The 14,761-nt window shown below is 39.1% G+C and overlaps 1 protein-coding gene across 48 annotated transcripts in view; it reads left to right on the top strand.

The window, feature by feature from the left end:
- SOX6 (SRY-box transcription factor 6) overlaps nt 1–14,761 on the top strand; it is a 571,438-nt gene that overhangs the window by 519,939 nt on the left and 36,738 nt on the right. For all 48 annotated transcript variants that reach the window (XM_070491207.1, XM_070491211.1, XM_070491215.1 and 45 more), the window contains one exon: nt 6,701–6,809. In XM_070491207.1, coding sequence (XP_070347308.1) covers nt 6,701–6,809 — 109 coding nt within the window. The remainder of the gene's footprint in view (nt 1–6,700; nt 6,810–14,761) is intronic.

Raw genomic sequence — 14,761 nt, 5'->3', positions numbered from 1 at the left:
AGGGTATATTAAAAGCTAGACAAATTAATAGTTTTAGCTGACAAAATGTTATTTAACAATGAGGTTAAATAATGAACCTCATTTCTTCCAGCTGGAGTCTTTATTATCGTGATTACTGACTCTAGGACCATCAAAATAACACTGTGAAAGTAAATCCCAGTGCCTCCGAAATGACTCTCCAAAAGAGAAGCACCTTTTTAAAAGTATATGTGGTTACTTTCCAATGTAAACCCTACATTTTTGATCCTTCATTAAATTACTAAATGTATAATAAAGGATATAAAATAAAGGCTAATAGAGTGATAGAGCTTGTTAAGTCAATAAAAAGGAAACCACATGTGTGCTTAAGTAGTATTTCTTGAAAATCACATCCTGGCAGGATATGTCCAGAGCAAGGAATTAGAGCAAGTCTTCCAGAGTAAGACACAGACTCTCTCTCAGCATTATACTTGCATTGTCCTGCTTAAAAAAAAATTTTTTTTAAATTTAAAAACGTGTACTACTGCTTTTGAAGCCAAGCATTTGTGGTGAGTGGAGCCGTCTTTTGCCAGTGTTTCACAGACTTTGCAAAGATGCAAGTGTTAGGCTGCAGAGATTCCAAGTTAGTCTCAAAAACCTCTTTTTCATATTAAGTTATATAATGAAATTGTATTCTTCTATTGTGTTTTTATAAAATTACTTATTTACCTCTTCTGCAAAACATTTAAGGTATTTTCCTGTATTTCCTTGATTTCATTATTGTTGCCCAAAAAGACATCACAGTAAGTGTAGTATGGAGTGTTGAGTCTAAACATCTCTTTTACAAATTTGAAATCTTAGAAAATTTGTAGTTCATGCTCCTTTTGGGCACTCGCTTGTACAGGGTGTTTTTGATGTATGTGGGTAAATCAATTATGTGGCCTTGTAAAAATCTGCAAGTATTTATGGACACTAATACTAAATGCTGTGTAAGATATATAGAAAAGGTGGAGGATAGAATCCCTGGCTTGAAGAATCTTTTGATGTTGTTGGCGGAGACTTGGAGGTGCACGTGAACCAAAGCTCAGCTTTTTAACAGAGTATGTATAGCTGGGGGAATTATGTAGGGAAGACTAAGAATTTTTGTATATCAGAGAGGAGGCAGATCAGAGAGGTTAGAGTTCATGGAAAACTTGGGGTTTTCAATATGAATAGGACCTGGCAGGGAAGAAGAGAGGAGGAAGCTTTATCCTAGCAGCCATGAGGAAAAGGAAGCAGGCATGTTTATGGTATTACTATGGGAAGGCAAGTTACTGTCCACCCTGAGCAGAGGATGTATGATGGGAGAGTTGTAGGAAATCGAGTTTAAAAAGACATATTGGGAACAGTGTATGAAGGACCTTGACAGCCAGGTCGAGGAGTTTGGATGAAATACAACAGAAAATAGAAAGCCGTGGAAGGTTTTAAATCAGAGACCTGAAGTGGAACCCTGTGAGGAGTGTGAGTAGGTCGATTGGAAGGGCAGTGGCAAGGATCAGGAAGACCAGAAGGGAGGGTGCGGAGGGGAGGGACCAAGTGCAAGAGGCTGTGTGAAAGAGGAATCAGCAAGCCTGGCTGATTAACTGGGCATAGAGGGGCACAGAAGGCAGGGAAACAGGTAGTGCTGACCCGCTGGTGTTGATGTAAACAGAGGGCAGGAGGGCAGTTAGGTGAGGGGAAAACTGCATTTACAGGGAAGTCTTTGCTTTTAGTCTAGGAGAGAGCTTTCCCGGGTTGGAGAGGCTCTAAAGCTTGGAGCTGGAACAAAACGACAAGAATTCATTTGGGTAGTACGCAACAATTTAGAGTTGAAACTCTGAGGATGGATAATATCTCAGAATATTGTGCTGGCCTCAGAGAATATCTATTCATAATGCATGTATTTGTTATTTCTCTTAGAAAACCCTGCTTCAGGAATACACAAAAACGTGACTGGTGGAGCTGCAGTATTAACGTTCCCTTGCAAACTTCCTTATTTACAAATTTAAAGATTTTTAAAAGTCTTTAGTATTTAAATATGTATTTTAGGATATAACAACAAAGTTCTTATTTACTTAAAAAAGATTCATGACAAAATATCCACATAGGAGATAGGCGGTTCTAAATTTGTGATTACATGAGCTTCTGTTTAAATTTTCTGTTTACTATCTTCTATATACAGAGATATAATATATATAATATGTATTTATTTGTATAAAATATTTGTATGAAATATATATACGAATATTCTATAAGCTGAATATTTGAGAGCAAGTATAAACTAATTGTAATATATTTTACACGTGAAAGTAGCATGAGAAAATTATTTTTTAACCATTTTAACTGCAATATAGGTAATGGCCCCTTAGGTGTAGGTTCTGTGGCTGCCGTGAATGACCCCATAGTCAGACATTCTTTAGAAACGAGCTTTGAATAAAAGTTGGTAAAGTCCCTTTCATTTAGACCATTGGAATAAAATATATCACTTTATTGTCCAGCTATGTTTACCTGTCAAATGAAATATATTTATTTGTAAAGCAAAAAACAAAGAGCCTCTCTCAGCATGTACCGTTTCCACCTAGGTTTGTAGAAAAGGGGACCGTGCTGAAATACGCTGAGCTGAAGTACAGGCTGGTCAGTTTCGGTAATCAGGAGGGAGGGTGCCCAGCGTATTGTAACATTTCACGTGGCGTTTTTCAGGAGATGGCTGCAATCAGTCTTCTCACATATGGTTTGAAAAAGGCTTGTCTCGCTGGCAAGCAAACTGTTATTTAAGTACACAATCCACTCTACTACTGAAACAGTTTTGCCAAACTTATCCAAGTATTCTCACATGCTTAAAGATGGTATAAATATCGTTTATTGCTAGCAGTTTTCTTCAGACTATACGGAATGTCTTCCTGCTGCCTGATCTAAGTGTCCCAGTTTACATTATGGCCTTTACTGCCTCTGTTTGATGGAGTGATCAGTAAAAATTTAATGACACTATAAAATAATAAAAATGTCATTAATTTACCACGGATCTTGGATGCAGTGGTTGTAAAGTTACATTAATAAACAGAATATTTTTTACAACAAAAAGCATTGTTACGTGGGAACGTATAAATAACACACATAAATTTAAGAGCAATTTTACTGTTAGCACACACATTATTATGGAATAGCCAATAAGTGTATAAAACATAGTATATAAAATTTTATTAAAATATACTGTGCACATCAAAAATTCAGCTTTTATCTAAGTGCAAAGAAAAGCCATTATTGCGTGCTTACTGTTTCATTGCTGCTCTTTCCCCATATCACAATTTCACATTTGTTGCCAGTAAGAGGAAGTTGATTCTTTTTTTCCTAGATAGAAACAAACCTCTGTTCTTTTACTTACCCCAAATCGATTCTCTCTCTCCACTGATGCAAAGACAAAATTGATCAATCTTGCCATGGTAGGGAAGGAAAAGTTGCTAATTTAATGCAAAGTTAAAAATAATGCCTGAGGAGTTGAATGGTTTGTTCAGTGACTCTGGAAATAAGGGATAATAATGCAGCAGTCTATCTGTCATCACTGAGGCTGCCCCATCATTGACTCTGATAATATGTGAAGATGATGGATGCCACCGTCTTGTGGCTTGTAACATTTAACATTCATCAGCTCTCACTAAAGGGGGCTTTATCACTTAAATATCTTTATTTAATATGCAACATCTATCTCATACATCATAATTTCAAAGCACTTAGAGAGCCAACAGTCCTACAACACAGCAGAGCTGACTTTAATTTTTTTCAATAACTTTTATATTGCTTGCGTGTTTGTGACTGACAATGCATAAGTAAGTGTGTGATCACATTGTTGCATGTAAAAAGCACATTTCACTGTCAACATGAAGATTGGGGCATTTTCCTGAGGGGTTGAGATATTTTGTGATTAAACTATTGTGATATTTTGCTTATATCCCCAAAATATCTTAACTGGGAGTTTCGTACATCGTGAGAGCTACTGCAAGTGTGTGGAAAAATTTGGAGTCAAGAACTTGCCACCCACAGTCTGTATTTGTTCCATATAGGGGCATACCCACTGGCACTTAACGGCCAGAAGTTGAAGCATCTTGGAACTAAAGAACCTTTGAACTTCTCTCTGTGCCCATGTCCACATCCTGTATTTACTAGGCTCATGTTCAACCTCACTGGTAAAATCTTTGCTTAGCTCAGCTTCCCAGAGCTAACTTGTAGACATCAGGCCCTCTTATCTTATGGTTATGTGGCTGGCAAATAAATATTCTGAGCTATTCTTTGAAGAAAAGAAGGAAATCTTCTGGGAGACTAGGTAGAAATTTATATGAAAGGGCATGGCTTTGCAGGGTCCTTCTTTAATCTCAAACACAAGTGCTTAATATGACCAAATATAAAATGCAGCCCACTGCCCCAAATAATTTTTATCATTGATTTATTTTCTGCTTATTTAACAAGTGTTTCGTGGGATATTCTTCCTTGACTTCTACTCTGTCAAAATATTGATATTTTATAAGGAAAGTATCTGCAAAAGAATTTTTTTCAATGAAGTCAGAAAATGTATGACTTCAAAGACACTGTGAATGTGTTGTTGAATGTTCTGAATGTTTTTTGTTATGATTAAAAACAAGCTGATACTACTGAATTGTGAGTGCACTTCATTTTTTATAAAAGAAAAGATATTATCATCATGTAAGCTTTGTTGTCTTAGGATTTTACAAAGCATGGCATGTAATTTTCCCTCTTCTCCTTCCTTGTCAAAATATTGATATTCTTTCAGGAACTTTATTTTTTTTTTACTGAGAATATTTTCCGGTAAAATCAAAGAGAATGAATGACTAGAAAGATACTTGAAATATGCATATTGATAGGTAGCACGGTCTGTTGATTTTCAGAGAAAGTTGTTTTTCCCCCCATGAAAATACAGTTAAAGGTTGTTCTTCCAAGAAGATTGCAGGTGTCACATCAAAACCCCTTTTGCATTTAACATAGAGGGAAGCATTCACATGCAAATATTTGAAATGCGAAACAATGTGATAAAACAAAGGTTGAATATTTTGCTTTCCCTGGTACTACTCATCTTCAGTTTAATTCTTTTTCTTTACATCGTGACAAACAAAAGTGCTACTCAAAAATAGAAATCGCCTGATTAAAAGCAGCTGTCCCCCCGCCCCGACAATGTGTGAAACTCCCACATGGCTTGTGGTTGCTTTCCGTTGTGGCCTGCGTCTGGGTTAATTTGTTCTTGTGCAGCCGAGTTTTCACATAAGAAGATATTGGGGAACCATACCTAATTTGCTTTTTATTTTCGTCCTGTTTTTTATAAGAGTCATATTTCAGACATTTCCCCACATACTGCTGTTGTAACTAGTTAGTATTACCCAGTTGAGGAAATTTGTGATTATCATTTTGTGGCAAATCTTTCATAGAAATGGTGCTAGATTCAATCAAGGTTTATGCTGCGTTTTCTTCCAACACAGATTTCAACATATTCCATGATGAAGGGGAACTGGAAGGCTTCCTGCATGATTTGACTGATGGGAATTAATTATAGAAATATAATGAGATTCAAAAATAATCATATTAGAAAGCACAAATGTAGTGAGATTGTACAAATGAGACACAGCCTCTATCAAGTAATTGTATGTTTGCTCTTTAAGAATATTTCCAAGTTTCTAAACATCTTACAGAAGAGAATACTTAGAGTGTTTCCATCTAATGCCGAACATGCTCAGTACAGAACTAGGTCATTGAACAATAGACTGAACAGCAATCAGCACTCTACTGCTGCATAATGCATTAAGTATAACATGCAGAAACCATTCCCGGAGCTGGAAGCTGCTATTTCATGTCTGTAAATTCAAGCTGACATGACATTTAATATTGTTTCATAGTAATGAACAACAAGGTTTCATTCATTCATAAGCACAACACAAAACCAAGTTTGAGTCTAGAGAGTAGCAAAGAGGCGAAAAGGGGACACGCACTGTGTTTCTGCAGACAAGAACACCGTATTAATGCTGGTCAGTGAGCCCTCTGCTACTGCTCCCGAGAGCCGCAGAAGGAGAGTTCATTGTGATACTTCAGACGCCTGCTCCTAGAAGAACTGGCTAACAAGTAAAACATCGTTGGGTTTCCCTTCTATAGCAGCAGGCGTCTTTAACTTTCCTGACTCAATGGCTGGCTAGGAGTAAAGTCCTCCTTTTCACTTCCCAGGAAATTACAGTTGAAACTCCTAGGCAAAATAATAGTATCAATGCCATCATCTCATCTGCCTGCTTTGAAATATTTGTTTTTGAAGTCCTCTTGCATAAAATTCTGCAAACTATGGTTTCTAAATGGGAAAATTCTTCTCCCATTAAGTAGCAGTATATTTTAATAGGAACTGCTCTTTCGGGTTTTGCACTTTTGGCTCAAACCTTTCAATTGCATTCCTTTCAGACTGCTGGAGCAAACCCAACAGAAAGAAGATGTGCAGTACAGCCCTGGCAGGTTTCCTGTCACAGGTTTCCTTTCTTTACAGGTACTATGGTCTAAATGCTGTCGGCACTGTCAGTACCACAGTGAGGCTTTGGCAGAATCTTCCTGGTTTTCTGAGCTCAAGTTGGTCAGAAATGATATTTGTAAATCCAAATTTTGCCCATTAAGCAAGATAGAAACTGGAAGGAAAAAGTGGCTGCTTTGGAAGCTAGAATAAGCCTCTGATTATTCTTTCCTCTAGGAAAGAACACGCTTTGAGAATTTGGGGCCCCAGTTAACAGGAAAGTCAAGTGAAGATGGAAAGCTGGGCCCAGGTGTCATCGATCTTACTCGGCCAGAAGATGCAGAGGGTGAGTGGCTTTTCTGTAGCTCTTTTCTGCTGCTCTGGATGTTTCTGAAGGTGCGTCTGAGTTAGATGTAGGATCTTTATGGTCTTTCTTGGGAGTACCAGCTTGATTTCCTTGGCAAAGTAGAGGAAATGTTAGTCTTCATTATATGTTATGGCTGAGGACTTTGAGATGCAGCTAGATCCCATATTACTGAACACACAGTAATCCAAGTACTTCAAGGTGCCATTTTAAAGTTTTGAAGTAAAAAGACCCTCTGCATTCCAATGAACAACAGAATTCTGTGTTTCATCCGCCTCACTGCATTCTTATTAAAAAAGGACAAATACAAAGGAGAGTTTTTTGAACCCCAAATCAAGTGATTCCCAGGTGCATTCAAACCATTTTGGGAATGAAATGATGGTTTGCAGCAGATCTAGCATAAAATTAATAATTGCTTGGGCAAGGCCCAGCCTGTGTCTGGGCACTAACCATTCCTAAAGTCTCTGGAAAGTCTGGATGGGAGGACCAGCTTCACTCTCAATGTGTTTACCACAGTACTCTCAACGCCTGTCCTCTTCTCTTCCCTTTTTGTTTGTTTGTTTTAAATGCACAAGCAGCAAATCAGCAGAAATTGCTCCCCAGAGGCGGGGTACAATTTATGAGTTAGGTCAGCACTTCAGGAGTAATGTTGCCTGGTTATTTACTGTGTCATCACAGAGTAGGGACTGGTTTTCCCGTTAGCTGTTCTTTTGGCAGAAACCCTCCCACCAGTCAGAGAAGATTAATTTGTTCTCTTCAGAGTAACATAATACTTCACCCATCTTGGGTCCCAGCTAAAGTCCTTCTTTATGCTGAGGGAAAAAATCTTACTATTATCCCTTTTAAAGGCAGATTTCTTCGAGGACCCTAATCCCTTGAAAACACACGAAGACATTTCACAGCAGCATCTGAACTATGCATCGCTTCTAGTGACAGCTTGGGGCCGTCCCAGGCAGTTCAGAAATCCCTGGTATGAGCACTAAGAGCCGGGTAGTATCAGACATTAGGAAGCACTTCAGAGAGTTTCCAGAAGGCAGATTTTTCATACCAGTAGGAGAGACTAATGTTTAATGTTAGTACGGGGGACAAGGTGTTAAAATAAATTCTGACCGGTATGTATGGAGGGAGGGAGAAGGAGAGAAAGGAAGGAAATGGAAGAGAAGAGGAAGAACAAAAGGAAGAGGAGGAGGAGGAAAGGAGGATAAATAGGACTCAAACCCAGAAGTATATGCACTGTCTTCCATGAGGAATGTCTACAAGGGCACACTGACGGTGACATTTTTAGAGGCACTTTGAAGTGCAGGCTGTCCTTCCGGTGAGGACTGAGGTTCTGTGGCTTAGGGAGCCAGTTACTCAGGTCTGGCCCCTCTCAGTTCTGTTGGAAGACTTTCCTGGAGAGAACCTGTCTTTGCCTGTATACAATGAAGTTATACTTTTCATCACTTTGCAGTATTCAGTCTGGTCATTGTGCTATAGACTAGGAGTCACAGAGTCCTGTCAACCTTACCGCTGTTCTAACACAGTGTTCTTAGTCTGGCATTCATCTTTCTTCATTTGGTTTCTTAACTATATAATGGGTATAAATGTAGTCTTTTGCCTCTCAGTAATACTAATAATCTAGTTGATATCATGTGCTTGGTAAGTTAAAAATAATGATCAGAGTTATTAACTGTTGTAAAAGGAAAAAATGAAAAACTTAATTGTAGAGAAAAGTATTGTATAGAAATATCTTTGGAAATTTTATTCAATACCCAGATTGTCTGGATTCAAACCAATTTCCTGGTTACTCTGTTATTTTAGCAAACATTTATTAAGCATTTATATGCCAGAGAATGTGCTAAGCTTTTTACACATATTTTCTCACTTAAACCTTATACAACTCTGGAAAGAAGATATTATTTTTCTTTCCACTTTACAGATGAGAAAATTAAGGCTGAGAGTAATTAAGTAACATGCCACAGGTCACACAGCTAGTACGAGTGGAGCTGAGCGTTGATCCTAGGCAGCCTGGCTCTGAAATATGGTGGTATACTGCATGCCCTGTATATGTAGATAAATATGTGCTGCCTTCATTTTTCTGAACACACTTCTTGTGACCTTCCTCAGTATGGCCCATTTCCTCTCCCCTAAATATAGCAAGTCATGCCATACACTAGCGCTCGTGTCACACTGTCACACGTAGCAGCAGTGCCTGATGAGTGTGACAGTAGAAGGCTGCGGTGGCCCAGGAGCTTAAGGAGCGTGTGAAAACCTCCCTCCAGAAGCTTGCCCAGAGTTGCCATTGAGACCTCGTGTGCTTTTGGGAGACCATGAGTTCATGAATGGAATCAAGTTACCTGCTCTGGTACCGCAGAAGAGCAATGCCTTTGTGAGGACTGCTGGGATGGGTAGTAGCCCATTGCTGCCTTCGGGATATTTCCTGGCATCTGTTCAAGTGTGAGCTGATTGCAAAGACTGCTGGAGTTACAGTTCATATTAAAGTCAAAGTAGATAACAGGTACACGTAATACTTTCTCCACTTTGCTCCTTCGTATTTCCTTTAACAGGAGGAGTAAGAAGAGACTGAAGTGAAAGAATAACTAAAAAATTTATGAACTCCTTCAGTCAGTTTGTGGCCAAAAAAACCCCAACAACCAAAAAACAAACATTTCTTGAGTGCCTACTGTGTGCCAGCCCCTGACCTATGCACTGGATAAACCAAGGGAAGGAAAACAGATATATTCCTGGCCTCTGGGAGATTAAAGTCTAGTGAAGGAAGACATAAGATTAAGAGGGAAATGCATACATACACCTACAGACAGACAAACAGTAACATAATTACCACTGAGAAAAGTGCTAAAAAGATCAAGACTTCTTTGTGCCCCACAGAGATTCAGAGTGAAAGTGGCTTAGGTCAGCTCACTTGACAGGTGAGTTCTGTGGCTCTAGCCCAGGATGTCATCCCTTCTCAGACCATCCATGATCATCTCCATGCTGCCTCTGGCTTTGGACAGCAATTTAAAAATTTTTTTCCAGCTTTATTGAGGTATGATTGATATATAAAATTGTGTAAATTCAAGGTGTACAGTGTGATGATTTGATACACGTATATATTGGGAAATGATTACCCCAATAGGGTTAGTTAACACCTCTATCACTTCACATAATTACTTTTTTTGTGAGTGTGAGAAAATTTAAGATCTACTCTCTTAGCAACTTTCAAGTATGTAAAGCAGTACTGTTAACTATAGTCATCATGCTGTGCGTTAGATCCCCAGAGTTTATTCATCTTATAACTGGAGGGTTGTACCCTTTGACCAACATCTCCACGTTTCCCCCATCCCCTAGTCCCTGGCAACCACCATTCTACTCTCTGTTTCTGTGAATTTGGCCTTTTTAGATTCCACATGTAAGTGAGATGATACAATATTTGTTTTTCTCTGTCAGACATATTTCACTTAGCATAATGCCTTCAAGGTCTGTCCATGTTGTTGCAAATGGCCAGATTTCCTTCTTTTTATGGATGAATAATATTCCACCGTGTGTGTGTGCATGTGTGTGCATGTGTGTGTATCACATTTTCTTTATCCATTCGTCCGTCTGTGTATACTTAGGTTGTTTCCACGTCTCGGCTATTGTGAATAAGGCAGAGCGGCAATTTTAAGGGGCTGTGCCCTCCCTCCACTTCTACCCCATTCCCCTGAAGTGACCAAAATAAGTCAGCCTAGGAGATGAGGCCCTATTCCAGCCGGGCTTCCCAGGAAAATGTCTGCCTGTCATGAAAACACCATTATTACTTAGCAAGCAGCTTGTAGCCCTGCTTCATAGCTCTGAGCATGGAAGTGGCAAGGCAGAGGTCACCAAAAGAGGCAGCTGTGCATGTGTATTAGCCACTCATCAAAATCAAATGACAAAACCATAAGCTAGGAAAACAGAAATTAAAAATATAAAAGGCAAATGCCTTCAAAATTTTATTTTTAAAGTCCAGCTGTTATTTGGCTTGAATATGACAAGACAGCATTTTTTGTTCACCATGATATTTATAAAACTACAAATTCATTGGTGCTGGGGGCTTAGGGAACATGTTTAAGGTCTTGTTGTACTTTGAAGCAGTTGAAGGCTTAATATGTACTGAGCACACGAAATCTGTTAGCTCCTGTGTGGGACATGTGAGGAAGAGAGGACTCAATTAGTTAAGTCTGTCACCATTTATTAAGAATGACAAACAGCTGTTTAACTTTTTATGGACTTTTCATGTGGCATTTCCCCTCTCCTGTTCCTCTTAGGCAAGAGAGCAATTCTTATCAAGAGTGCAGCTCTCCCCCTGTCGAAGCTGTGAAGCATCATAGAAAGGGCCTGCTTATTGGGAGATTTGGGTTAAAGCTCTTTTGCTAAAAGATGGCAAAACAAATGACTAATGCCTTGGGGCTTAAATTTCTTTATCTTTAAAAAGAGGTATGTTGGATTCTATTATCTCTAAGGTCCCCTCCAAATCCAAGATTATTATTAGGGTCTTTGTAAAACACAGAGTGTGTTTCTTATAAGGAAGGTTATCTGTCCCCAACAGTTTCCACCTAGTTTTCTTCAGAGAAATAGAAGAGGTGACCAGTACCTTCGAGAGTTGATTTTTGCCACTTGCTGAATCAAGGTTTCAAGTGCCTTGAGCTTTTCGTTTTATTAATGAGAAGATCTCTTTGGTAGTGTTTCCCAATTACATTTCACAGATGTGCCTGCCCCTCTTTTTTTCTTTCTCCTCCTTCTCTTCCCCCAGCAACTAGCACTGTGGTTTGCCTTCTGTTTTATATTCTTTCCACCCTATTTCTTCTCTCTTTCACACCTGGGGTCTCTAAAGAGATACTTTCCTTTTTTTCTGTTTTGCAGAATAATTTAAGTAAGAAAACATTCTTCTAACACCTCTTTTAATTGTCAAATTCAGTTATTGTATCTCAGCCAGAGAGGAAGGCTGCACCTCATTTTGATGTGGGGAATAGTGGAATACGAGCTCTGAAAGGGATGAGCTCTCAAAGTGATTACCCTTGGCCAGACTTTTGGACCCTGGGTTGGGACTCTAATGATGTGCTGTCTTCCATGTATCAAAAACTTGCATTGATTTGAATGGAAATGGATATGTGCACCAAGAATAGCCCCTTTTAGAACTAGTGCCCTCATTCTCAGATTTGCTTAGAAGGGTTTTATAGATTTGTACTGAATTTGTGAATTGGATCCCAGCCAAGATGGCCTTAACCCTTCTGAAAGCTTCATTTTTTGTGAACTTCTGATTGCTTCTAAGTTTTATGTCTCAGGATAGCTTTATTATTGTCAACTTAAGCTCTCTGTTTATAGAAAAATAACAGAGACTGCAACTTTTCCTTTTTCCTTAAAAATGCACCACTTAATGTGAATGTCTCTCCAGAAACCCTGCTTACCCTTTGATCCACACTCTGGGAAATCTTCGAAGCTTTTCTCATTCCCTTTCCCCTCCCTGGATCCTGGTGGAAAAGGAAGATTGACTTGATGATACATGGCTCATTCGAGGCAGCAGAGGCAAGCTGTGGTATAATCTGGGTGGGATTTAAAGGCTACAATTGCTTATACTTTGGAATGTAAAGGTCATTATTAGTTCAAGCCCAGCAGAATACAGTACTTCACATTGCAACACTTAGGTTCTCAGGATTGGAATAAAGGAGAGACATCAAATTTACAATTCCAAATTTACAGTCCTTTCTTATATCCCTGACAAGTGGCCGTCTCACTTCTGTTCAAATGCCTGTAATAGTCTAATGACAGAAAACTTACTGCTTCTTAAAAAGCTCATTCCAATTCTAAATGTTAATTCCTTGTTATTTATGGCTGAAATTTGTCTCTGCTTCCTTGTAACTTCTACCCATTGGTTCTAGTCTGACTTCTGGATTCCAACAAAATAAAATTTACCATTTCTCCACATCAGATACTTACTCAAAGACTAGGAGACTTAAATTCTAGTTATTCCAACCTAAGAAAGTCACTTTTTCCCCCTGAATTTTCTCATCTGTGGCTGAGGAAGTTGGTCTAGGTGATTTCTAGTTGACAGGTTTTTAACTCTCTTGTTTTATTGCCAAACAATTGAAACCATTCACCTTTAAGTCAACTAGAAGATAACAAGTATCAATTAGAGACCGCACCGTTTTTAAATATGTGAAATTATTATAGAAATATACCAGGGATGAGATATCTTTCCCTAAGAAGGTATCTAAGAACTAGAGTTTATACAGGGAATAAAAGATGGGGATTGTACACATTAAAAGAAAAGACCCAGGTAAATCAAAAGGGAGCACTAACCAGAGCTTTCTGTGGGCTTCTGAGTCTGGCCTTCCATAGCGGGCTAATGCAGTGTTTCCAGGCATCTCAGAGAAAGGAATAGGCAAAGCAGTCTCTATGGACGTGACAGGCTGGGGTCTGGAGCCAGGATGCGTGGTTGCCAGGGAGGCTCAAGACAAAGTGAGGACTGAGTAACAGTCATACAGGCTGGGAGATAAGCAGAGTTCACAAAGCCCTTAACTCTGGACTAACTCTGTTGTATGAGTATCACAAAAATGTATTTTACTGTGGATATAAACAGTTTTAGAGGATCCTGTGCAGCAGTTTATATCAGCACTATATATAAAGTGCAGCTCTCTTAAACAAGCAAATAAACTTCTCTTAAAGAAATATATTTGCTGTGTCTTAAAAGCTCCCAAATAACTTTTAATGTTGGTAGAAAACAATTTCCATTGAACTCTCCAAGTGATGGATAGTCCTGTTGGGGCAAGAGAGTGAAATGTCAAGATTCTTGTATAACTCCATCCCCTAATACCCCATAAAGGGACCTCACCTTGCTTCTCAGGGTTGCTTAAGCTAGAAAGCCCAATCAAAGACCCAGTCTCGCTTTAGTGAGGAACTGCGCCCTGCCCAGTAGCTGATTTCTTATTGGACTGCCTTCTCTAAAAAGGTGTCAGTGACAGTGTATAGTCACCACACACACACATATGCACTATCTAGTTTTCTGACTGAATATATCCTCTGCCCTGGGGAAGAAATGCTTGTGTATGCCGTTACTGAATCACATAGAAGTACCTCCTCAGCTTGCTACAGCAACTGAGTGACAAAAGGTTAACACCATCTACCATGAAAATTAGACCCAAGACAAGAGCGGCCTGCATATGTTCCCAATGGGACTGCAGAATCAGTCCTGCTTCCTCAGCAGTATGTATGTCTGCTTCACATAAACCTGTACATTAGAATAAACCCTGGTTGATAGAGGTCTATCTGCCGTATTTGGACTGGCTGTGTAGCTTTTGAGGTGTGGACCTTTTCTAGTTCCCTGTCCCAGAATCCTCCTCTCTTGGCAGCAAGAGCCACTTGACTTCCTATCTGTAGGCTGTAGAGTTCAGCCCTGGTGGGATGTAAAGAGCATCAGGCCAGTTTGAAGTGCTCTTTAAATTCTCTCTGCTTAAAGTCAGGATTGAATATGAAATTTTTTTTTTTTTTTTTTTTTTGCCTGCTTGGTCCTTTCCTTCTTCTCAAGTTCTGAGAACTGTGCTTCTAACTTACTCCAAAATGTTGATAACCACCCAGCTCTCCCCTATTTTCTGTTAATGACTTCCTATCTTTTTTCCTTTAACCAAGATATTACTTTTGAATATCTCCTTTTTTTAGATTCATTGTCTCATTTCACTCTGCTTGTCTATTACTGTTTGCTTGCACCCACTCTCTGCCATTTCATTCTCGTTAGAGGTGGTTCTCTGTATGCTGAATTGCCAGTGCCAATAGCCAGGTCTTTCCAGTCAGGATTTATCCCTACCAGAGTCCCCCAATCTTCGGTTTTACCCACGTGTTCAAATTGTATGTAATTTACTGATTATCTCTTGTTTGTACAGCAGTGTTAATGGGTATGGAGGGAAGGACTTTTTAAAAGATGGACTACACTGTATTCTCCA

Source organism: Equus asinus, chromosome 20 (assembly GCF_041296235.1).
Source record: "Equus asinus isolate D_3611 breed Donkey chromosome 20, EquAss-T2T_v2, whole genome shotgun sequence".
NCBI classification, from domain to species: Eukaryota; Metazoa; Chordata; class Mammalia; order Perissodactyla; family Equidae; genus Equus; species Equus asinus.
The sequence above is the reverse complement of the archived record's forward strand: the minus strand, read 5'-3'. Positions and strand labels throughout refer to the sequence as shown.